General features: G+C 35.0%; 1 protein-coding gene and 1 pseudogene across 1 annotated transcript; one reads left to right on the forward strand and one right to left on the reverse strand.

Annotated features, from left to right (window-relative positions):
* LOC128171371 (uncharacterized) lies at nucleotides 1-27,736 on the forward strand (annotated as a pseudogene).
* On the reverse strand, nucleotides 12,997-14,437 carry LOC128171426 (uncharacterized). The gene is made up of 3 exons (XM_052837224.1): nucleotides 14,307-14,437; nucleotides 13,889-14,103; nucleotides 12,997-13,595 (listed from the first exon to the last, which is right to left on the reverse strand). The coding sequence occupies exons 1-3, from the start codon at nucleotides 14,425-14,427 to the stop codon at nucleotides 13,572-13,574; spliced, it is 360 nt and encodes a 119-aa protein (XP_052693184.1). The 5' UTR covers nucleotides 14,428-14,437; the 3' UTR covers nucleotides 12,997-13,571.

Raw genomic sequence — 27,736 nt, forward strand, 5'->3', positions numbered from 1 at the left:
GTGATCATACAAACTTCCGACCAACAGACTTTGGTGTACGCAAAGAAAACCCTGACCTAACTGCGCTACAAAATCTCGAATAACCTCTACCTCTGTTCTACAAGTAACAAGTGTGTCTTTAACAAGTCTAATGCGGTAAGTAAAAAGTATTTATTTTTTAATGATTTTGAAACACAACTCTACATCTGCATATAATATCAATACGGAAGTTAAATTATATATCTTATATATAAGTTATTGCACGTTTATGTATATTCTTATTTAGAGTAGTCCTTAATCTGTATTGAATACATGTATTGCCAACCGTATTTATCGACTAAAATAAATTCTAAAATGTCGATATATTTCACGACTTTATAAAGTAGGTACGTGCATGGTCATTTATCCCTCTCTTATTACTCAGTTTCCTCGATCAAAAATGGCGACCAAAAAACCCCCTGCTGAACAGAAAGTAGTTCAGCCCGTTGAGATAATTATTCATTTTATGGTTTGATAAAGAATACAATTTGTGTGTTATGATACCATGAATACTCTTATTGTCTTACTCTTATGTCTGATTTCATGCCTTCATTGTGCAAATTGCTAAAATTGCGCTTACGTGTCATCTGAATTTAAATTTGGACTTACTTTTGCAATATATTTGAAGTATTACAAAAGGCGATTGGCACAACAAATTCCCTTAAAAAATAAAAAAAAAAAATAGCACCAATGATAGCATTATTGTGCTATATGTTATGATATATATCATTAAATTTCAAAGCCGTACACTTGTTACTCTTTCTTTTCTTTTCTTAACTTCTGGCAAACTCCTTCAAATATTCATTTTATCATAATGCCATAAAGGAACAGTTGCAGCTATAGGACATGGAATAGCTTGCTCACAATGAAGATCCAATCCCACAATTTATCTTTCGAAAAATCAGTAATGGGGTACTGCATGTATGTTGTAGAAAGAAAACAAGAGATATTTATAAAAAGGGATGGGTTGATTGATTGATTGATTGATTGATAGAGAGAGAGAGAGAGAGAGAGAGAGAGAGAGAGAGCGGCAATGACACTGCACTTGGAGAACAATATAGACAATACTGGGCAAAAAAGAAAAAGAAAAGAAAAAAACGCACATTTACACAGGCAGCTATACAAAATATAAATATAAATATATACATGTATAGTAAGTATAACATATTAAAAGCAACTGGTGAGTTAAAAAAATAAACTTGAAACTGAAACTAAATATATAGTATAAGTGGTTTGTCTTTAACTGTCAAATATTTTGATAATCTCTGAGCGAAATAAGGAAGTAACATGTAGTATGAGGAAGGATGAGTCAGATTTGAACATCGACCTGCATCCATTGTATCTACCACAATGTGTCTCTAACACATTATTACGGCCCATAAAACAGGAAAGACCTTCTTCACACAAGAGATCTAAGTTGTTTTCTCGTCTGGTTTAGTTGAATAAGCGGCTCTCTAAAAACATCAGTACATGCTTTATTTAGTTCCAAATTCAAATGAAAGTTGTTATTATGGAATTGCTGAATAAATGAACTGTCAATGTACAGTAAACTTTTTTCTTTCATTCTTGCTTTCTTTCAGGCTTTCGTTTCGAAACTGAATCTCTCTCTCTCTCTCTTTCTCTGTCTCTGTCTGTCTGTCTGTCTGTCTGTCTCTCTCTCTCTCTCTCTCTCTCTCTCTCTCTCTCTCTCTCTCATATCAATTATTGTAATAACTAAAATAAATCAATGCAATAACTATAAATAGGAAATAACATTGCTGTAAATTATTTATGGTGAGCAAAATGTCATTTGTTCACAGCAATGTATTTGTGGTATTTGTTATAGCATAATGTGTTTTCCATAACAACTAAAGAATCGAATTTAATACGGAAGATAATCAATATTTATAGCATAAGAAACAGATAAGCACAAAAATTCAACCAAGCGACACAGTTAATATTTATGCACCTCAATGCAATCTATCAGCATAAAAAGGCACGTATCCATGAATTGATTTGATTTGGTCGTAATAATCTTCTCTTAAGATTTGTTTATTTGTTTTTGTTTTGTTTCGTTTTGTTTTTGTTGCTTTTCTCATTTTTAGGAGGGGTTGGGGGGTTAAGTGTATCAATGTGTTGGTATATTAGTAAACGAAAGAGAAAACCATTATAAATTCATGTGTATAATGCGATATCTCATGAATCAGTTTACGGGCGCTTACTCAGAATAATGAGTGATATGTTACAAATATACCATAATCATCTTCCATTTAAAAATATGGGGAACACCACTACATCACGTGACGACGGCTTTGAATTGTGGGTCTATTTTCCTTTCCTTTTTGCCGTGAAAAGAGCGAACTGTTACACGTGCACTTTATTTAATTATTAACAAAGCACCACATTCTCACTTCTTGCAATTGATACATTTGTGTTTTGCTATACGTACCATACTATATTTACGTACAGAAATTAGGGTATAATATATAACATGGTACCCCCAATACAAAATGAACTCTCGTATTTATGTGTCTAAAAATGATAGGTGATAGTGGTCCTGGTGACACTAGGTACGAGGTACGAATTGTCTAGGCGCCGCCTCGTCCAGCCGTCCTCGTTCAACTTGCTTACAAGGCGCCTCTCTCTCTTCTTCTGCCTTGAGTACAGATCATGTATATCTTTGAATGTTAGTTATATACTATTCATTAACCTGTTTTATATCAGTAAGGGGCATGTAAAACTATAATGGGGATCTAAAATTCAATTCACTTAATGGACCACGCTTGTCATGAGGGCTGTAGGTGAGGTTTGAGGTGCCAACATTTTCTTGATCACAATTTTAATTCCTTTTTTATTAATTTAGAATGATATAATTGCTCAATACGTTTTACGACTGTGATATCGCCGTGCAATAAATTAATGCCACTCCACATATGATGTACAATATTTGTTTTTTGTTCAAAAGATTAGCCTATGCCTGCAAAATCACTAAGATCAGAAAACAGAATTGTTGATGGTGGCTTATTAAACCTTATGATATATTTATACACCCATTATCAAGAAGATCTAAAACAGCGTTATCAACAAATTCTGCATTTTTAATGATCATTTTTTCGGAGTTGATTTTAATCAACTCTCCTATACACTTATTGGGGCAAAGCGAAAGTGAAACAGTGTTTGGACCTAAGCACAAATCAATACCGCTGACAACACTTAGTTCTTGAAAATAATCGATAAATTCGGTGCTATGTATTCTGAAGCATTGTTTTTCAAGAAAACTTATTTATTAATACCATGAAAATAATAAGATTTTAAATTGTACAAACAGTGTTATCTTTTAAAGTCGTATATATTCCTACGCTAGAGTTCAATGTAGTCTCGTTCAACCAGAGGCTTGGCTGTCTCCTGTAATATCCGATAAAACAGTCTCTCTTGCGGAGATAAACGGAGACAGGCGAGCGTTTGGTTGAACAAGACAAGAGTTCAATCTTGCCTGGATCCATACAATTTCTCAGAAATATTTCGATTACTGATACTACTTGCCAGGCAAAATCACATATCGTTGATTTTGAATAAATGATAATTGATAAAATCAACTCCATCAGTACTTCAGTACTTTGATTTTCAATTAATACTCAATTAATTCATGTTGGAAATTCTTTTAAAGGAATTGTATACCCAAATTTTATGACATTCAAAATGAAACTATTAGCATTACAAATATTTTGTTTAGCTTTTATTTAACGCTGATAACTTTAACATTTTTTCTTCTTATTCATTTTTTTCATGCAGTTCAAACATATTCTTAACTTAACCATTTACAGTGTTTTGGGACTCCACTAGTATTAAGTGATGACAGGGTTGGGTTGGTTGTCCTTTAAGATAGAAACATTCCCCTAACCATGTGATCGAAATCCCGTGAGTCTGACTTTGGAGGTTCCATTGCTGAATTTGTCGTTAGAGCTATACAACTGGCAAAAGCCACGACAAAAGTCACTGGGTGCAAAACCGCCCCTGGGCCTGTAGTCCGGTCAACTTTTGTAAGCGTTTTTCCTTGCAGCACGACCCACAGCGTAACGAAGCTTAGCAGCGTCTTCAGTACCGTCTGTCAGCAGGACGTCCAGATATCCGTGTAGTGTGTCCCAGTCAGCAATTTTAAGGTGGAAAACTAGTAACATCATTACAAAATGTCTGACCTCTGATCGAAAGGACACTTTGTTTTATAAAAAGAATTTAATGGAAAACACATAATACATACTACATAGCCAAGTGAAGTGTCGGGCTTGTGATCCTTACTTTCCGAGTTCGAATCTCGCAGGGGTTTTTGATGTTACATGTACTTACTGAATTGAATTTTTATTCATTTGTTTATCCTCAGTTTTCGCTTATTTGACATACGCACAGTTTATATATCATAATATATTTTATTACTAAATACTTTACTGTTAGTTACCAGGTAAGGAAATTCCACCTTAAGGACTTTGTTTCTTTGTTGTAGACGGCTTTCTCCTCGTCAATAACGAGCGCAGCCTTCGCTAAATTTCCCTCCTGAAACAGTTCTTCAAATTCAGCCAACTTTTGGGACCTCGCCCCTAGTGCTTAAATTCAAATGCTGGTCCGGTCTCTGCCACATGCGCAGCACTGCTCACCGTGGTGGGTTTTTTTTGCAAGTTTCTGAGTAAGCCCCGTTATGTTTTTATGATTAAACAACTCTGTTTTTCTATCGCTTTGTTTAGTAAGGAAGTAAAATAATGAAACTTTCTCATCGTTCTATAGTCCTATATAACTGCATTCCATTCGATCTGCCAGTTTACCTTATTTAAAACACATACAACTAACGAGCAAGCCTAGCGCGCCACGTCATCGCATGGTTCTACTATTTATATTACCTGATCACGGGACTCGAAACCTATTCGAGTTCATGTATGTATAAAAACTCATCACGCTCATGATTTCAAATACAGTTGAACGAATGGCAGAGCTTTATCGCCGTGTTTTAATGATAAAACATGCGAGGTGAAAGGTTGTGAATAATGCGTGGTGGGTGGATAGGTGTAGAGGGACTGATTATCATGACAACACATTTAACTTAGAGAGAGAGAGAGAGAGAGAGAGAGAGAGAGAGAGGGGGGGGTAAGTTATGCTGAAGAGGTTGATAATTTGAGTTATCTCCCTTATAACACCAAGTTATGACATATCCTGTAAATAATTTACAACGATTTTTTTTTCGAAATATCAAGACCATTAAGAATAATAAGAACCGATTTTGAAAGTTAACAAAAAGCAATCTTACTTGGAAATATAGAAAGTAATCAAAAATTAGCAGTAAGTAATACAAACGCATGTTAGAGGGCATTAGATGTAAACTTAAATGATATTTCATCTTTTTTTTATTTACAAGAAACAAATTTCGATGATACTGCAGGCACGTAGCATTTTTTTTTAAAGTGGGGGGGGGGGGGCAGACTCATCCAAAAAATCTTGACAAGCCAAAAAAAAAACAAAAAAAAGAAAAACTTTTAAGTTTCCCAAAATCCTAATCCGTGAGGGGGGGGGGGGGCTGGCGTACTATATAACTTCAATTTCACTCCTCATTTCCTTGCTTACATATCAATTTTTTACATACTCACAAAAAAGTGGGGGAGGCCAACTCCATGATAATCCTATTTTTTATATCTAAATTTTGAAAAATTTGTTGCTGCGAGAAAAAGTGGGGGGGGGGGGGGCAGGCCCCCCCATGGCCCCCCCTGATGCTACGTGCCTGTACTGAAGTCAATGTTTATGTGCGTTTGTTCCAATGTACAATGTACAGCAATCAATTAAAGAAATCTTAGAATCGCGAAATTTATTAAAACTTCAGATTACCGCATGCAACTGCATGCACTCTATAAACGACTATTATTTAATTTTTTTTTTAAATAGATAATCACTTGGCCGATATTTGTATTCATTGTTCATTGAGAGAGAGAGAGAGAGAGAGAGAGAGAGAGAGAGAGAGAGAGAGAGAGAGAGAGAGAGAGAGAGAGATACATGTATTCATTCGTTGGGTAACATCGATAATATGAACATTTTAGACACTATGTAACAATCTTACTACTGACAGAGTTTAAACTACAACTATCGGCACTGTGCTATCGATTAGTGCCAAAAAATGGACATAATTAACGCAGATGTCTTATTGAGAGTTACATGCAATCTTACATTTTGAAAAAAAAATATGTGAATAATGCTTATATATAATTAATTATTTCAAAGATTATGGTTTATAAAAATCGCATCACAAAATACAACGGTGCGTGTGAACTTACTAAGCGATTTTAATGTGGTGTAGACACGTGTTTTTATAAGTGAAACTCAATTAAAAGCTGTGTTTGTCACTTTAATTTATGAAATTCCGAAAACATATTTTATAAACAATTTGTGGAAAGAATGGGCGAGCTTGAACAGATCTGGAAAGTCTAAAACATGCATACATGAAAGGCGATGTCTTGATTGAATAGAAGTGTATAGGTTCAGCACGTGGGGTGGCTTTTGTATTTTGGTCTGAGTATTTGATACACTTTATTTGGCGTGTACGATTATATTTCAACACAGATGAACTTTTGAGCAACAAAGACGATAAATCCAGTGTTATTGGGAAATTTATCAACAAACTGTGATTATCTCAAATGTTTTTGGAAAAGAGGGTAGGGAGCGTAGATATAAACAACTTTAAAAGGAACGAGGTAATTAACAGGCTGTAATTTCTCTCTCTCTCTCTCTCTCTCTCTCTCTCTCTCTCTCTCTCTCTCTCTCTCTCTCTCTCTCTCTCTCTCTCTCTCTCTCTTACCCGGGTAATTTACAGTTTATAAAAATTAAGCTTGTTTATGTAAAATAATGACAGTACTTTAATTAATTAAAACACGCTTGATAGAAGCTAAACATTATGAGAAAGAGAGAGAGAAAGAGAGAGAGAGAATTTCATCAGTTATAGATGCAGACACATCTCTCGATCCATGCTCGCAGATGATAAAGGGCATAATATACATGTAAATAATTATAATGTGTTATGTTTTGCTGAGAAATAATTGATCTAAATACACGTACGGTTTGTCTACAAGGCAGGACTTTTTACATGAATTTCCTTGCTCTAGAGACGTATAAATTTCCTCCACCAGCTTTAAGAGCATACTCCAAATAGTACTCAGCGGAAATTATGTGTTTTATTAGAAAAATAAATTTAAAATGCTCCCCAGTTTCGAACCCCCATACTTCACATTTGTATTAAGAGTCAGGGTTGATCTTGTACATGCTCTCTCTCTCTCTCTCTCTCTCTCTCTCTCTCTCTCTCTCTCTCTCTCTCTCTCTCCCTCCCTCTCTCTCTCTCTCTCTCTCTCTCTCTCTCTCTCTCTCTCTCTCTCTCTCTCTCTCTCTCTCTCTCTCAGTGAGAAACACCACGTATTGTATCATTATAATATGTGTGTACCTTTGTACAATGGTGTTGAGATTGTAATACAATGAATGAAAGAAGAACGTACTCCAAACCTTTTATAACCTTGGTTTAAGAGTCGTACTCAGTGGAGCACGTACTCGGAGTACGAGTTTGAGTTTGAGTACGAGTATGTAAAAAGTTTTATAAGCTCGGGGCCTGGTTTTCTTATAAAATTATCCCAGTAATTTATACATACTTCGAAAAAGTGCGTGTCTGTGACCGCTTTTAAAAAAGTGTGGGGGAGGGCAGGCCCCATCCACCACCCCCACCCCCACCCCAATCCGCCCCCGATCCTGAAGCCTGTAAACATTTCTTTGTTTTGAAGTTGCCTAATTATAGGAAGTAAAAGACGTGTCATAATAAGCGCTGACGATTTTTAAACGGTGGCGTGGTTTGAGTTTATTAAAGCAGTGTAGTAAAGCTACCAAAAATAGACCTCATACCCCCTTTTCTCCGGGCATGGTGATTGCTGCATATTTATGTTTAATGTATGTTGTTTCCTAAATAGATTGTGTCTATAATGCGAATAACATTTCTAGCTGTAATTCATAAAAATCCATTATGTCATTCGATTCATACCGTATATATTTTGTTTTCATTCATTATTTTGTGCAAAAGTGCGTGTACCGAATGTCCATGACATGTTGTTATGTGCTTGTGTTCAGTTCAACAAGTGCGATGATTTGGCTGCTGAAATAAACACGATTTCCGGTGTCAGTCAGGATCAGACATTCTGTTATAAACAAACACACTTCATTGTGACGGGACAGGAATGCTACAGATAGCAGGATTGTCGTCCAAAAGATAATTCTAAAATTTTACTTCACAAACGCATAATGAAATTGAACATGAATTAATCAAGCAAAGCACATACAGTGAAACTGACTAGTAAATTCACTTGAATTGTTCTGGCAAACATTTCTGCAAAATATGTAGAAATACAGGATTGCTTTAGAAGTCATCCGTGGTCTCAAATCAATTTTTACCCCCCCCCCCCCCCCGATCCCTCCACCCACCCCCTTACTTTAAAAAATGTTTACTTCGAGTACATATACATTAAGTAGTATAAAGATGAGGTAAAGTAATAATGAAAACTAAGTTGACCAATTAATACACTCAAAACTAAATATTCGAACAGCGTTTTTCTATTTTTGAAAACCGGTAAATTCATTATCTGGGACCGAAACCATTTGGGGTCGAAATTGCTAGGTGGCGAAACGTCTAAGCATCGCTGTGACGTATGTCGACCAGACGATAGACCGATTTATGAAGAGGAAAGGAAGGTTTATTTCTATCCGTTTAGATAATTGTTCCCCGTGAAAAAAAGGTTTGTCATATCATATATTCTACAATGTAGTCTACTTCTTCCATATATCATGCCCGTGACAATTTAGGTGAGATAAAACGCGATAGTTTTAAAAATCAACTATGTAATTTAAAATGGCTGACCCGAAAACAAACCTTCAAAATCATGTCATTCGTGTATATGTAAAGTGTTGAAGAAAAAACTGTTGTAACTTAGTTTAGGTAAGGGAGGAGGGGGTAAGTTGTTTCAATCCAACAGCTCATTTTTTTTGGGGGGGGGGAGGCATTTGTCTAAAAAAGTAAGTAACATTTTGTTTTCCTGTTGAAAGACCAACATTTTATGAGAAAACATTTATCAATGTCTTAATCGCTTACCAGAATTTGAAAAAAAAAATATATAGTTGTAACAAACGAGTATGGTATAGATGTACTTCGTTTATTGTTGATATTATTATTATGGTGACGCTCCTACAAAACATAATACATATATAAACTTCACAATCATAAAGCATCACAATTGATTCAATTACTATAATGACACATATGTTCAATTACGAAATTTCGTTTTTTCTAATTATCTTATATTTAATAAATGATGGTCATAAAAAGAAATAACCCTATTACAATATTGAATATGCAATGTTGCAGATTAAAAATATACTCTGACAATATGTAAATGCCATAGTCAATAATTTCTCAAGTACACATATACCTACCCTAAATAAGGGTGAGATGAACTGTATTACATGTACTGGTAGATAATATCTGAAACAAACCATTTAGACATGTAACTATGCAAAATATGCATGTCTATAATTGTATAAAAATATATGTAAAATCAATATCACTGTACCCTTTTCAAACATTAGTCTGTATTCAAATCATGAGTACAATTCACTGTGAAACCTTTAAACTTTGTAAACTTTCTTGATAATTTCAACATATACTCTCATCTGTGATACAATGATTACTTTGATATAATTACTGATAAAAAAACTAACTTTACTTAAGCTTCAATACAATATAGTAGCAGTACAATTATTTTACTTACAAAAGTTTTCTCAACTCACAACTGGCCTCAGCAATGGTCACAAACAAAATGGCTATTGTCCGAAATTTATAATCTCTATGATAATTGAAAATCTAACAAAATCAATTTCTTTATAAAATTGCTTTCAAGAAAAACTATTAATATCCATACACTATATGAAAAGTACCTTACATTATCATTATCAAAATAATACTAATTCACATATGTGTTCAAAATGTTCAAACCATTTTCCTATAGATTAACTAACAATATTATGATGTAATAAAAAACACATCTTGTTACATAAGCATCCGTAGCCTACTGGATAAGACAGTGGTCATCACTTCCAGCGGCCAGGGTTCAATCCCCAGTGGAACCTCTATTTTTTTTTTTTGAATTTTTTTAACTTATATATAAAATATGTATTAAAAAAATATAAGATATACAATTCTTCATCTCACATAGTTATTGCCACTTTAACATTTGTTACATGTAAGAATATCTATACTACATTTTGTCAATTAACTAAAAAATGCCTGCACCAGAGTAACTGCTTACACTTTTGGTATTTTAACAAGTGTAATATGATGTCCATAAACTATAATTTAATTTTACGTGATAAGTAATTATTGTTGAATTAATTAAAACCTACTTTCATTTTCAATATTTTAAAACCAGCCTAAAATAGCAAAAATGAGAGTATGGTGGTGGACATGTGTTGGGGGATCCAAGCCAGTGGGAGTTGTATCAAATTATATACTTGCAATGATATCGAATGATTAAATGTAAAGAGTGAATATATTTACTGGGAATTGACTTAGTGTATACATAGAAGGTGATACTTGATATTTATAGTTGCAAATATGTTTCCTTATATGAACGTGCAGAATAGCGAATCATTTCAATAATGTGTGAACTTTTTTCATGACATCACAATGATAATGGCACGTGCTTATCGTTTCACAGTTGCATCGTTAGCATACACTAGTGTCTTTTAATTTCATACATTTTTATACCAGGAAAGATTAGTAGTTAACTTTTTGCATTAATTTGTAAACAATGAACAGACTGTGTTCTACGTCTATATGAATAAACAAGTTGCTGTCCTTTAAAAAAGGACTACAATACGTGGACCATTTGCATGTGTTTCCAACGAAAGCGTGAAAGCCTTAAGATTATCAGAGATTCCACCGACTCTAGCCCTCTGCTTTTAACCACTAAAGGACAAAATCCATGTTTAGCTATAAATGGCCCTGTGATATGTCCAAAATTAAACTAGGTCAAAATGAAATAAAATTGGTGTTATGTGTTAGTCTAGACCTGATACTATTTTGACATGCCAGAATTTCCCCGCCAAAACGTCTGCTTGCAAAAATATGTAAATGACAAAACCGGTTCCGGATCGGTTTTGGGGTAAAATCACAGCATTTTCGTTCTTTGGTGGTGTTTTTCAACAACAGCACACCCTCTGATCTAAAAACTGTTTTTAAATTATGAAATTGTATCAATAAAAAAAGATATTCAAAGTGAAAGTTTTTGGATCAGAGGGTGTGCTGTCGATGAAAATTAAAATGTAAACAAGAAGAGGAGCAATCCGGATTTACTTATTTTTTGACAGTATTGCACGTTTTTTCACACCTTTTTGTTTTAAAAATATAAAAACCACAAGAATCAAACACATTGTGTAATTGTCATCTAATCTGAAAAATAAAAAGGTACAGTGTGTTGTTAATGAAACGTATATGTGTTTAATTTTGCGCATGCACGACATTCCATACATGCTTATTTGCATACGTAAACAAACAGCGACTTTTACTTTGCGTGATTAATCTTGAAAATACACGAACGAAAGATCAACAAAACCTATAGAAAATGAAGAAAGAATAACTCTGAAGGTATGTATAAGAATTTGATTGAATACGTAGATTTCTGTTGATTTTTTCTTGAATAAATAATATTGTTCGCAACGTTCGTCTGCATGATACTATTTGACAGATGAGAAGATTGTTCAATCCGTGTATACGTTACTCAGCCTTAAAGACTGTTTTTATATAGGCATGTAATTAAAAACATACAAGAATGATTATTAATCTGAAGATTTGGTCTAAAAACAATCAATATTCGATTGCCGATACTAAAATGCATACTGGCGAGCCAGTATAGCAGATATCGTGTAGGCAAAGAGTGAACGTTAGTCGTCTATATTTAGAAATAAAAAATGAAGGACGCAATATAGGCTAATGGAAAATATATATTTAGTAAATAAATCAACCTGTATAAACCATAATTATTTTCTTAATAGAAGGAAAAACGGCCAAGTGTTTTGTTTTAAAGTTTTTTTTAGTGTACTGTACAGCATATAATTCCTACAACTACCGTAGTATGAATGGTGTAAAGGTAGCGTTCTCGACTGGAAATACGACGATCCGGGATCGATCACCGCTCGGCGCGATATATTTTTTTTCTTTAAACATTGGATAGAAAAAATATTGAGTACACTTTTTTTCAATATACACTTTTTTTCTATAACCCCCCCCCCCCTAAAAAAAACCATTTTCATCATAATTTGGCAATTATAGTTTATCATCATATTATAGCAATTAAAGTTAATCTAGAAAAATATGTGTAAATGATAATATATTGATCACATGTCAAAAACAACACTTGTAACACAACTGAAGGTCTGCAGCTCCAAAAAATATTAGACTGACAATTCCATTAAATACATTGGGGGGGGGGGGGGGGGCACTGTAATTCTACAGTTTGTCAATTTGAGTTTTTCTTTAAAGTTAATTTATACCTGATACATTGCAAGTATTTGCTTAGTAGTTGTAAACATAAATATTCACAATACATATAAAATGATATCTTTTTTTTTTAGTGAACATTAAAGTTGTGTATCACTACATTTTTATTTTGTTTTTTCAGAACATAAAAATGAATGAAGATCAAATGAAAACAGAGAGTAAAAAGATTTTCCCATGCATCCTTTGCAAAAAAAGAACAAGGCCAAATGACAGAAAAAAATGTGAGTCAACAGCAATCCGTCGCTTCCTCAGAAAGAACTTTCTTGTTGAGGCAAACTCAAATGACATTTTGTGCAACAAGTGCAGACATCGCTACCATGGAAACCAGAAAACATGCCAGCAGAAGTCTAGTTCCCTTCCTGTGTGTCAGCCTCTACAACCAGGAATGTGCAGTCCACCATCTATATCTTTGCCTCTCCAGAGAACACCTTCTTCACATGCTTACTGCTTAATCTGCAAGCGACCGGGTCCTAAACTTGTTGTCGTGTCTTCAGCAGCTAGATTTTCAGCCTTTCTTCACCATGAAATCATCATCCCACCTGGAAGCAGATGTTGTCCATCCCACATTGATGAAGGAGAGTTTAGACCTGGTGTTTTGACCAAAATACAGACATTCGAGTCTTCATTTGTAAACAAGTCGACAGTGCTGGAACTGATCCAAAAAATACGAAATTATGCCCTCCAGACCTCAACAAGCAGATTTTCTTTTGAACTGTCTACCATGAGCAACAGTGATTATATGGCACTGACTGGTATCTCTAAAGAAAACTTTGAAGACCTCCATTCCTTTATTTCCAGTGATATTCGAAACACACAAAACCGAGGCACAAGGATGTCACTTGGAATCTTTCTTCTGAAACTGAGATCAGGAATGTCAAATCAACTTCTGGCCACGATTTTTGGAATTTCAAAGTCTTCCCTCTGTAGAGCAGTAAAATCAGTCCGTACAGCACTCATGAAGTCATTTGTACCACATCATCTTGGACTACAACATACAACAAGAGAAGAAATTATAGAAAATCATACAAGACCTCTGGCACAGGAACTTTTTGGTGATTTTACAAATAAGAAAGCTATTGCTGTTTTGGATGGAACTTATATATATATTCAGAAAAGTAACAACTTCCAGTTTCAACGGAAATCATATAGTTTACATAAAGGCAGGCCCCTTGTTAAACCCATGGTTGTCACATCCACAGACGGATACTTTCTAACAGTTCTTGGACCCTACCTAGCTAGGAATAATGATGCCACTATCCTCAACCATATGCTTCATACCAATGTAGAAGATCTGAAGGGCTGGTTCCATGAAGATGATGTTTTTGTTGTAGACAGAGGCTTCCGAGATTCAGTCGATATGCTCGAGGAGCTGGGAATAAGGGCCGAAATGCCTCGCCTGATGAGCAGAGGGCAGAAGCAGATGACAACCTTAGATGCCAATGCCTCTCGTCTAGTCACCAAGGTTAGTTGTTTACATATTTTGATTACCAGACCTACAACATAAATTCAATCATCAATCATCATGTCAGAAAAACTTCAATACAATTACATTATACAATTATTCTACATCTGTCTTCATTTGAAATATAAACAAATGCTGTTCCAAATCATTGATTTTATGATTTTCATCATTTTAATTTTTTTTCTTTTAGTAAAGAAATATACCCACTGTTAATTTTAAATAAGGCACTTTTACCTATTTTATGAGTGGTGCTTGTTCTTAACTTTTCAGATTCGTTGGGTTGTTGAGGCAGCCAATGCAAGGATAAAGCGATGGAAGTACCTTGCTCATGTTCTTCCAACCAATCAAGTGCCATTTATCGGTGACTATGTGCGCATCGTGTGTGCCCTCTCCAACCATTACTGCAAGCCTCTGTCGACAGGAAGTGAAGATGAAGACATGGCCCTTGCATGCAAAATGAGGTATTTGTCAACAAAAGTTAACTCTTTAAAGACATTTGTTGAAGAAAACTGTCTGGATAAGAAGTCTGTAAAGTGGGAAGTGGCTACTGATTCTTTGGAATTCCCCAACATCAGCGAAGATGACATACGAAATCTGACCTGTGGAGTTTATCAACTGAAGTTGTGTCCAAGTTATATTCAGGAGTATTTGGAGGAGGATGTGGATATCTTGGTTCACAGTGAGTTCCATGGGCTTATCAGGGTCAAGCTACAGAGTCGTCATGTTTCTTCCCGACAGTATCTGCTCTGGATCCAGTTTTCCGAGTCTGAGATCACTGCATGGTATTGCAGATGTCGAGCGGGTGCCCGTGTTGTGGGAGTATGTTCCCATGTCGCCGCCGTTATCTGGTTTCTCGCTGTTGGGAGACACAACAGGGAGGCTATTTCGTCTATTCAAGACTGGTCCGAGTTTGTCACTGATGCAGCTGTCATTGACGAATCTGAGGACAGTGATGACAGTGAGGTAGAGGAGTAACTGAGTTCATTTTTCTTCTTCTAGTGATTAATCAGACTCTGTTGGTATCCTGAAAATATGAACATTTTTGATTTATAATATGAAATATTCATTTGATTCATTTAAACACAATACAGATCTGGTTGCATTATTATCACACAAATGTTTTCTAATCAACAATTTGTCAATTGTAACATATTATGACTTAAGCGAGAATTATATCATAATTTTTTTTTACATATATACTAGTAGAAAATTCTAATACAGTGTCAAAAGATATTTTTGTGTATTAATTTAAATAAGATGTTTATTGTTGTCGATAACTATATACAATCTATCTAAATCATGATGGAAGCACACTACCTAGTTTTTATTATGCAACTTCCTTGTCAATTACAAAATCTTCACTGCAGATAAATTGTACCCTGATTACTGGTATATATATGTTTGTATAACTTGAAAACATTGTTTGCACTAGATAGGGGTATCTCCTCTGTATAGAGTAATGTCAATGCATTTTGCATGATGTGTTCTGTTATCATGTTCCTTTAATATTGAATCATTTTGTCATCTCATTTTTAAACTAATTGACAATGTGCCATAACAAAGAATCATTTACTTTATGATTACCATATTTGTTACCCATTATTTGCTATTTTAATTTCTGTGTTAAATATGTTACATGTAATTATTCTTTTATATATTTTTGAAATATATGAGTCATTGTTTGGGTTGAAAATGGTAGTTACATATATGCTATGTAGTCACTAGAGCTTAAAATATGTTACAAATAGAGTATAGTTATTGCTGTCGTTGTTTTTTTTAATACATGTAGCTCTTCTTTGTTTTGCATTCAAGTTGGATTTAATGTATATCCTTGTACATTCTTGGAATTGGGTAAATGTGTGAGTGTCTCAGATCAGCTGATGAAAAAATGCATGATATGTGTTAATAAATAATACTTTAAATAGCAATTAAACAATAATAAACCAATCTATAGTGAAGTGAACTTTTTCCCGCAATGAAATGGAAACGCTGCCAACACACCATACCATGCGGCTATGCAGCGTGTTGTACATTACATGTGACTCGATCGTTGATCTAACTCTTTTTATATAAAACAATTCAAATATTTCTTATTTTATATTTCCTTACGTTACAGAGAGAATATCGAGATGTTTTATAATACTTACTTTACAAATGCATCGATGAAATCCTTTGCATTTGTCGCTGTACAATCCTGTTTGTCACCGTGCGAAATCGTGTCACAATGGCCGACTTTACGGAAACTAAGGTGTGCCATTCGGGTAAAAAAAATTCAAGTCCGTTTCTTTCTCGATTAAATTCTGATAATGAACTTATCTTTAACTTCAATTTAATGACAAATACATTCAATTTCATAGATAACAATATAGTTAATAGGTAATTTACTTGAAGGCTCTTTTAAAGACGTAACGTCATGCTTGACGCTATAAAAAGCACGCGTTTTTCGCTATTATAGTGTCTTCAAATAAACATCAGAAATATAATTTCTGAATCCTTAAACACAAAAAAAAAGTTACATAACGAATGAAAAAATGTTTTAGAATGTTTTTAATACAATTTTAATTGCTTTTGACGTTAGGCCGATTTTGGCTAAACATGGATTTAGTCCTTTGTACGTTGCATTACGTATACATGTATGTATAGCCCTGACTTCTAAAATAATTATGATCTATATATGAATGAAGTTTGCATGTATAGTATCAGGCATTCAGTAATTCTACTATTTGCGCACACATTACGATTCGCACTACTTTGTTAATTATGCAATGACAGCTTTGTGTAAATGAAACATTTCATACTTGGATGCATTTTTCTTGAAATTTAAACTTTTATACAGTGACATAATTATTCAATCATACTTAAATGCTTAAAAAAGTTTAATCGGGAAGTTCTCTAGCCTTGCCTGCTATAAAAGTAAAGTTACATATGTGTATTCGGAAAACAACAAAGCATTGCAAATTATGCTATTTGATGCATATTGTAGTTTCGGCATAACATTAACTTATTTCAAAATACTGATAGTTCATATCACATGCCAATCATTTCTTTAAAAGGAATACTTTGTTTCTGTACTGTTTACCGACAACTTTACAATTACAGCGCCTTTGAACTTATCTGTGCATATGGCACGGAATCCCGATCCCGATTCAGATAAACGTGTGCTAGCCTGGTTCCCTGAGCTACCCTTTACCCACAGGAACCAGGCTAGCTCATGCGCAGGCTAAATTTTTCCCATAGCATCCGGTTTAACCTCGTTTATATATTTTCTGCGTGGACCTCAGGGTCCACGCAATCATGTGTACATAAAATAGGGAGGTTGAAAGGGGACTGGGCGATGAATGGTCATAAAAATTGTTTTGTTTTTCCTAAACCGTTTTCCTATACTAAAAATGATACACATCAATAATGATCATTAAAAGAATGGTGAATATCATGAATATCATGAATATGGTAGGATGTTTTAATAAACTAATTTAATTAATTTAATACATTAATGTATTTGAATATATAATACTGAGAAGGAGGGGGCGGAACAATTGAACATTGAAACAAATAATCGACATCATTCTAATTTGATAGAGACAATTTGTAGGAATACAAAATTAAATGAATTGGCCTACTATGTGCTTTAATAAAAAATCATATATTTATGCAATCATATAATATTCTTTAGATTGAAGTGTGAACATAAGCATTATTTTTGTTCAGTCGATTACTTGAGTAACAGAAAGGCATAAGGCCTAAGAAAAAAAATGTTTGTTTCCGCTCTCCCGACCGACCCTAGCTTTTACCCCCCGACTCAAAACTTTTTTTTAAGGATTTTTGATGGAAAATCGTTTATTTTCGTTTTTATCCAATTTGGAAAAAAAAATAATCAAAATTTTGGTCACAAAAATGCTTGAAGCAGTTACTCTTCTCAAGTCAGTGTAACTTAAACGTTTTGTTTTAAAATGGCTGTATGTTTCCATGTGTTGTAGATTTTATTAATGCTCTCATCATTGGCAGAGGAAGTATCTGATATGTGATATCATTTTTGTGTTTTCTTAAGACCAGCTTAATAGTCAGGAATGATATTAAAAGTATTTCTCATTTTATACCATTTATACCATACCAGTATCTAACCGGCATGTATGGATACTGCAATATTAAAGGGAAAAAAAATATTTAAAAAAATACAAAATTTCCAACCAACCGACCCTACTTTTTTTCATCATGAAAGAGTGAAAGCGGAAACAAACTATTTTTTTTGTTAGGCCTAAACCAGTGTTTTATTCAGAGCATTGTATACGTTGTATGCATGTATGTAAACCAAACCAGAATAGATTGTGGGACGTCAAAATAATTAATTTTCTTGGTTTTCAATACAAAAGAGTTCTACATCATGTCAGCCTCCCGTAAATACAATTTCTCACTTCAAACGTGCATTATGGCTTAATTATGTAGTTTATTTTCAATACAGCATGACCACGTGTGATGATTTAAAACACTTTATTAATATAAATAAAATGTGTTTTTGACTTTCCTTCCGCTTTAAGTATTGTACGTTGATATTTCAAATACTCAGATATCTCAAAGGTTTTAAACAGTCCCATCTAGTTTGAGATAACGAAGTTTGACTGTATTTTATATAAACTCTTTTAAAAACGGGCAAAAATACAGACGTTATCAGTTTCAGAGAGCAGTGATACGGAATCGGAAAACCACAGTGTGGTGATCCGGAAACTCAGATCAAACTGTGAAATTGACAGTATCAAGGAAGAAAAACTGATGGGTATATAATATGTATATTTACATTCCACATAACGCTGTTAAGTGCAACGTCACAAACGAAAATCAAAGATCACGCTTGTGGCTGTTACTGTGGCTCTTCCATTAATTTGAACTTACCCATAGGATAATACAGTAATTTTGAGGTATAAGGCATGAAGGTAAAAATATGTAAATATAAGCATTAAATCCTTATTCTAACGCGCATTATTCAATTTGTATGCACACACCGTTGCAGTTATGAGACTATATCTTTCAAAAAATAAGGATTCAATACTTAAATATAGGTATGTAATATGTATATATCATCCATTTTAGTTTGGATTTGTCATCCTCACTCCTGTAATAATCCAGACATGCAGTTGGTTTTTTATTTCAATTTTAAAGAAAAGGTTAAAAAAACAATTAAGAAAAGAATCAGACAAAATATATACAAAAATGAACAAAAAAATAATATTTGAAATATTAAGCATTGTATCATATTAATGTATATATTATTAAATCTCGCACTTGTGCGGGATATCATCAAGTACTAGAATGTAACAGTTGATTGTCTCTTTACAGGTTCTCTGTGTCTGACTGTTGACTGATAGGTTATACCAGTCTGTAGTATGTAACAGTTGATGGTCTCTTTACAGGTTCTCTGTGTCTGACTGTTGACTGATAGGTTATATCAGTCTGTAGTATGTAACAGTTGATGGTCTCTTTACAGGTTCCCAGGTTGTGTCTAACTGTGCTGTTGACTGAGAGGTCAAAGAGAATATATGTGGTATAGTATTCATGTAATATCACCATGTTCATGTAACTATTCTATGTATTTTTAGGTCACCTGAGTCACTCAGGAGACCCATTGCTATCTCACGTTTGTCGTCGTGTGTCATTTGTAGGCATTTCAGTATACATCTTTTAAATGGGTATGAGGGCAGTAGTCATTCACATTGTGTTAGTCCTGGGGTAAGAACTGTTGCCCGAAACCATAGGCGGAGGTCAACGGAGGTGTGAATTGTATTTTGATAACAATTATAGTCTGTTCTTTACATGGGGTAAAGACACAACTGCATTTTATCCATGTTTTATAACCTTATTATAAAAAGTTACATTCTGTATTTCATAGATGAATTGTAAATAAGAACATACTGAAGATATACAAGTGTCACATTTGAAAAACAGTGTTTCAATCCAATCAGACAGAAGGCAAATCCTGTGTCGGCCCTCATTTCTATAACTAAGTTATGGTGATGTGTGTGTGTGGAGAGAGAGAGAGAGAGAGAGAGAGAGAGAGAGAGAGAAAGAGAGAGAGAGAGAGAGAGAGAGAGAGAGAGAGAGAGAGAGAGAGAGAATAAACATAGATTGAAGGTACATGTTTGAGAGTAAGCAGTAATTAATATAGTAAATGTAGATTTTTGCGAGTTTGACAAAAGGTTAATAAAGCAACTAAGAAAAAAATCAGACACTATGTTTACATAAATAAACCAAAAAATATGGATCAACATATAATTATACCCCCGCTCCAAAGGAGAGGGGGTATACTGTTTTACCCTTTGTGTGTCTGTCCGTATGTCTGTCTGTCCGTCTGTCTGTCTGTCTGTCCGTCCGTAACAAAAATTTCTGTCACATTTATCTCAGCAACAATTTATCGCAGATGCTTGAAATTTTTACACAGTGTTTGTTAAGGCATGCCATATCACGGGATATATTTTTGTACCAATCGAACGTCAACTTCCTGTTAAATGACGACTTTGTTTATTTTTAGCCAAAATTTTCAAACAAATTTTCCTCAAAGATTTCTCAGCAGCTATTAATCGCAGATGCTTGAAATGTTAACACACTATTTGTTTAGGCATGCCATATTATGGGATATATTTCTGTACCAATCGGATGCCAGCTTTTTGTTAAATGTCGACTTTGCTTATTTTGCATATTTACATCAGAGCGGGGGTATCACTAGTGAGCATTGGCTCACAGATATCTTGTGAAGCATTGTATCATATGAATGTATGTAATATTAAATCCCGCAATTGCGCGGGCTATCAACAAGTACTAGAATGTAACAGTTGATGGTATTTTAACAGGCTCCCAGGCTGTGTTTGACTGTGCTGTTGACTGAAAGATCAAAGAAAGAATATATGTGGTATAGTATTCATGTAATATCACCATGTTCATGTAACTATACTCTGTATTATTAGGTCACCTGAGTCACTCAGGAGACCCATTGCTATCTCACGTTTGTCGTCGTGTGTCATTCATAGACATTTTACATGTAGTATACATCTTTTAAATGGGTATGAGGGCAGTGGTCATTGTGTTAGTACTGGGATAAGAACTGTTTCTCAAGAGCATAGGCCGAGGTCAACATCAACTTCTTACCCAGGAACTGACAATATAACTATTGCCCACATTCCCATTTGATTATTGATATGTTAGACGAGGAGAAACATACCTTTGTGGTAATATCAGGGCTAATTTATCTTAAGGGGGGGGGGGGCAGCAGTTAAAAATCAACCAGGGTTAAGGGAATAGCAAAGCATGGGACGTAAAACAGTAATTAACATGTATACACTTGTGGGTTCCCATTTTGCACAAATTTGAGGATTAGGTGTGAATTGTATTTTGATAGCAATTAAAGAAAGTAATAATGAGAGAGAAAGAGAGAGAGGTTACATGTCTAAGAAAAGATACATATGTTTAACAGAGTAAGTAAGTCAGAGAAAAGAGAGAGTGAGAGAGATATTACATGTCTGAGAGAATAAGTAAGACGCACATGTTTACATGTATAAGAGCAAGTTTCAGAGAGAGAGAGCAAACAGACATGTTATACAGAACAATAAATATTAAATGATAGATATGGAACAACAAGAGTAAGGGAGTAAGAGACAAAGTTTAGTTGAGTTCATCTGAAAGAGAGAGAGAGAGATAGAGAGAAGAGAGGGATGATAGAAAACAAGATTACATGTTAGAAGAGAGAGAGAGAGAGGTTTGGTAGTGAGAGTGTGAGGGATAGAGAGAACAGATAGAAAGCAAGAGAACAGATTTAATGAGAGATAAGAAGTACATGTTTAGCTGTAAAATCATGAGATAGTGAGAGAAAGTAATAATAAAAGAATAAAATTGATTACATGTCTGAGAGAAATAGAATGATGCATATGTTTAACAGAGTAAGTCAGAGGAGAAGAGAGAGACAGAGAGAGAGAGAATACATGTCTGAGAAAAATAGTTAGATGCACATGTTTACATACTAAGTCTGTGAGTAAGAAACAGAGACTACATGTCTGAGAGAATAAGATGCACATGTTTACATGTATAAGAGTAAGTCACAAGAAAGAGAGAGAGAGAGAGAGAAAGAGAGAGAGAGAGAGAAAGAGAGAGAGACTACATGTCTGAGAGAATAAGATGCACATGTTTACATGTATAAGAGGAAGTCACAAGAGAGAGAGAGAGAGAGAGAGAGAGAGAGAGAGAGAGACTACATGTCTGAGAGAATAAGATGCACATGTTTACATGTATAAGAGGAGGTCACAAGAGAGAGAGAGAGAAAGAGAGAGAGAGAGAGAGAGAGAGAGAGAGAGAGAGAGACTACATGTCTGAGAGAATAAGATGCACATGTTTACATGTATAAGAGTAAGTCACAAGAAAGAGAGAGAGAGAGAAAGAGAGAGAGACTACATGTCTGAGAGAATAAGATGCACATGTTTACATGTATAAGAGGAAGTCACAAGAGAGAGAGAGAGAGAGAGAGAGAGAGAGAGAGAGACTACATGTCTGAGAGAATAAGATGCACATGTTTACATGTATAAGAGGAAGTCACAAGAGAGAGAGAGAGAGAGAGAGAGAGAGAGAGAGAGAGAGAGAGAGAGAGAGAGATTACATGTCTGAGAGAATAAGATGCACATGTTTACATGTATAAGAGTAAGTCACAAGAAAGAGAGAGATAGAGAGAGAGAGAGAGAGACTACATGTCTGAGAGAATAAGATGCACATGTTTACATGTATAAGAGTAAGTCACAAGAGAGAGAGAGAGAGAGAGAGAGAGAGAGAGATAGACTGCATGTCTGAGAGAATAAGTAAGATACACATGTTTACATAAAAGATAGAAAGTGTTTACATGTTTATTTATGAAATAATGAGGGACAGAGGCTTAGAGAAAGAATGAGAGATAAGAAGTACTTGTTTAGCTGTAAAATTAGAGATAGTGAATGAAGGAGTAATAATGTGAGAGAGAGAGACAGACAGACAGACACAGAGAAAGAGAGATTACATGTCTAAGAGAAATAGAAAGATGCATATGTTTAACAGAGAGTAACTCAGAGAGAAAAAGAGAGAGAAATTACAATAGTAAGATGCACACGTTTATAAGAATAGGTCAGAGAGGGAGAGAGAGAGAGAGAGAGAGAGAGAGAGAGAGAGAGAGAGATTACATTTTTAAGAGTAAGATATATTTAGTACATGTACATGTTTAATTGAGTTTGTCTGAAAGAGAGAAAGAGATAGAAAGAGAGAGCAAAAATACATGTTTAGAAGAGAAATCTGAGGACACAGAGAAAAAGCATGTGTTAGAAAAACATCAGAGAGAGAGGAGGAATAAGAGAGAGAGAGAGAGAGAGAGAGAGAGAGAGAGAGAGAGAGAGAGAGAGAGAGAGCAAGAGTGCATGTCTAGTATTGAAATTGTGAGAAACAGAGATTGAGAGAAAGAAATAGAAAGAGCAGGAGTACATGTTAGGTAAATTGAGACAGTAAATACCCGGTAATTGAATTAACTTAATTGTGATGTGTACTTTACATCTTATTTTTTTTTTCTCTCTGACTTTCTCTGCTAGAAAATCATATAGTACACTTTCTCAATTATGTACACATCCAAGAGAGAGAAACAGAAAGAAATGTAGGGATAAAGAGAGAGAGAGAGAGAGAGAGAGAGAGAGAGAGAGAGAGAGCACCTCTTTCTCACTCAGCAATCTTATGTTGTATTTTTCTACTGGTTGAGTGTCTCTATAATCAGAACCAGAATAATAGACCGTCAATTATCCAAGTAGAGAAAATATATTAATCTTTAAAAATCCCAAATATATTTCTTTTAAAATTTGACATTGAATGTTTATACAAACAATAATAATCCTAAAACTCTTTATTTTCATTGAACAGGTTGTGACCCAGACCGCCCACATCATGGACACAGCAAGCTCCCAATACATCACAGCAAGCTCCCAATACATCACAGCAAGCTCCCAATACATCACAGCAAGCTCGCAATACATCACAGCAAGCTCCCCATACATCACAGCAAGCTCCCCATACGGAGTAAATCAGTGTTCTAAGTGTCCGGGGGACACAGCGTACCATTGTGTATCGTGTCCATGTGATCTGTGTCCCCAGTGTAAAGAGAACCATGTAAAAGATCTCCAAACAATAGACCATGATGTTGTGTCACACCGTGATAAAATCAACTACATCCCAACACAAGAGATCTGTGTGAGACATCCTAGCCATGTTTATACAACGTACTGTGAACCTTGTCAAGTTCCTGTCTGTTTCCACTGTAGAAAACATAGAACTCACAGACAACTTGATGTTGGAACATCCTATAAAACAAAGCGACAACAACACAGAGGAACCATTCACACCATCAGAAGTGAGGCTCTCTTTTACAGACCTGTTCTCCTGACAGGAATCAAAGCTGATGTCAAAACCTGTCACACAGAATTCTCCCCCCTTCAATCAGAGATGTTAACAAAGGCCCAGAAACTGAAGGATCTCATTGACAAAGTGGTAAATGATCTATTGAACAATGTGTTATGTTACTTTGATTTCAAACACAGATGTAAAAAACAAAAGATAGAAATGATCAGACATATTGTCAGACTAAGGAGATATGAACACAGATATGTACAGCCAGCATTCACATTCAGTGCGCTACAATTCCTCTCCTTCACAAAGACAGCCCTCCCCCAGATACATCTTACACTCCACACCAGCCAGCTCTCCATGACTGAGTCACTCAACAAGGAGGATGTGATGGAGTCACTGGGTGCAATCCAAATCACAGAGAGAGGAAACCGACGCGTAGGAAACCAGTGTCTGCTGAAACTGATGTCTGGTGCTGAGCTCCATCAATCTCTCACAGTGACAGGTGTTGGTCGTTGTTATCACATTTCCTGTGTGACATCAGACCGGGTCTGGGTCAGTCATTGGAACAATCTCATGTTGACAGACACAACAGGTGTCCCTCTACATCGTGTGGAGGATTCAGATAGTGATATATCTGGATTACACACAGTAAACAGTATGAGTGAACTGATTTATATAGATAGGAATTATAACATCAACAAACTGTCAAAGGATATGAAAACAACCACCACATTTATAGAGAGAACAGACTCTACATGGGAACCATGGTGTGTGTACTGGTCCCCGTCCACTGGGGATCTACTGGTCGCGATGTATAACTATAGGACAATGACAGGCAAGGTAACCCGGTACAACCAGAGTGGACAACTCACACAAACCATACAGTACAACAACACAGGACGGGGACTGTATAGTGATCCTCTCTATATAACAGAGAACAAAAATGGGGATGTCGTGGTGTCTGACTCTGAGTCTCGTGCTGTAGTGGTGACAGAGCGTGGAGGAAGACATCGTTTCACCTACACAGGACCTCCATCAGGATCACGACTATGGCCACGTGGAATCTGTACTGACGCGCTGTCACACATCCTGGTGTGTGATAGATATACCAAAACAGTACAGATGATAAATAAGGACGGTCAGTTCCTGTCACATCTACTGACAGAACCACAAGAGATGGGTGATCCATGCAGCCTGAGTTATGATGTCAACACTCACCGTCTCTGGGTCGGATCAGGATCACGGGACAACAACAAGGTGTGTGTCTACAGGTATATCACCAGACAGGACGCTCTGACAGGTAAGTCTGAGTCATTATCATTCACATTAATTAGATATAGATAACTAAGACACACAGTCCGTGTTAATTATCAGTCAATAAGATACATGTAAGACATGTTTATCTGTGTGATTGTTTGTCAATATAAACAACTCATTGTTACAGGGTTAGCTGTGTCTACCAGTCATTGGGATTCAGTGTTTATCTAAAATAAACAGAAATTAGATACATTATTTTATTAATTAAATGTACAGTTACATGTCATTGTATTTAGTGAATAGAAATAGCAGGTTGCTGTAATTAATTATAAAATATATAGAGTGACTCATGTATTTGTAATCAGTTATTTTGTGACATGTTAATTGACTTAATTTAATTAATTAGACAAATGATAAAGCAAGCGTCATGGTAATCAGGTTAAAGTTTTAATTTGTAGATGTAGCTCTATCATTACATATACTGTATGTATTAATTAACAGCTAATTAATGACTTGTTGTAGATGAACACAAACCCCGTCCTGATGGAGACACCCGATACACGACACATCGTCACAACAACTCATCAACTAAACGAAAGTAAAACTCACTGACGCATGTATTTGTAATCAGTTGTTTTGTTACATGTTAATTGACTTAATTAATTAAACAAATGATAGACCAAGTATCATGTATTCAGTTTAAAGTTTTAATTTGTAGATGTAGCTCTATCGTTACATATAATGTATGTAATTAATTAATTAACAGCTAATTAATGACTTGTTGTAGATGAACACAGACCCCGTCCTGATGAGGACGCCATGTCAAGCTCAACACCAGCCGTATAATGGAGATAGCTGGGATATTGACAGGTTGTAAATGTTTCTGTACAAATCTAGTCTGCTCTCAAAACCACACATGTTGTTTGTCACTTTGTTCAACATCTGCAGCTGAAATTGAGCTGTGTATAATTCACATGGACTGTAATACTGACTCCTGTTTATTTCACACTTTGTGATCATCCAAACATGGCTGTCTGTTGCTGAGTGAGAATCATCATGTTATACAAGTTTTATTTTCTGAATGCGGAATATTATAAAAAAATATCCACATAAAGTATATAATATTAAACTGAACAATTATAAATTGTAAATGTCAGATCATTATCAATTCCAAAATGTATCTTGTTTTGCTAATTGTGCCATTATTATACCCCATGTAATGGAATTGTTAGAGAATAATGACTTCAACCTATCTCAGTCAGTCCTGGATTTTAAGCAAAACATATATTAAACAGCTACACAGAATTTTATCATGTTTAATATGAAACTTTTAAAGTATTTAGGACACAATGTGTAGATGTGCTAATTACTAGGAAGTTCCAATTCATTTATCTTTCTAGGAATTTTAGCTCCATTGAACTTAGAATTTTGTCCAAATGTTGAATTTAGCAATGATTTTTTAAGGCGTCGAGCTAATGCTCGGCATCCTTCTAGCGATCGTCTAGATTGGCAATCGTCCAAAACTTCATGCACTGCACCGCCTTTTTAATGCGCATAGAAAAATAAGTTCCTTGAAGTATTAAACGCATTACAAGATTTGTATTCCTTTTATTCAACAAAATTGTGTACAAAAACAACTTTGCCTCCCTGGTTATTGACAACTCATTGCATTAGTATAAATTTGCTTAATCAACAAATGGCGGATGAATACAATAAGGTGCAATGTAAACATTCACTAAAATATTATTTAAGTTTATCGCTTACATTTTGATTGGAGACTGTGCCCGATAAAAATAAAATTTGATATGTAAATGTATTTGTTATCGGGCATGGTCTCCAACATAATTGTAAGCGATAAACTTATCTAGAGCTTTGTGCAATTAATAAACACGATAATGCAGTTGGTTTGGTCGAGCACTTTAGATAGCACGTGTTGTGGATTTGTTTGTAAACAACCATAGCATAGGGAATCTTGTTTCAAACGGGAATTGAAATAAATAAAAGTATGTTTTATTATTATA

This window comes from Crassostrea angulata, chromosome 2 (assembly GCF_025612915.1).
Source record: "Crassostrea angulata isolate pt1a10 chromosome 2, ASM2561291v2, whole genome shotgun sequence".
Classification (NCBI taxonomy): domain Eukaryota; kingdom Metazoa; phylum Mollusca; class Bivalvia; order Ostreida; family Ostreidae; genus Magallana; species Magallana angulata.

Coding starts and splice junctions, on each gene's coding strand:
- LOC128171426 (XM_052837224.1), bottom strand. CDS start 14,427: ATGGCACTTGATTGGTTGGAAGAACATGAGCAAGGTACTTCCATCGCT. Junction 14,104..14,306: donor AAGCACCACTCATAAAATAG/GTAAAAGTGCCT, acceptor TTTATGTTGTAG/GTCTGGTAATCAAAATATGT. Junction 13,596..13,888: donor CCTTCAGATCTTCTACATTG/GTATGAAGCATA, acceptor TGTATGTTGTAG/TCCAAGATGATGTGGTACAA.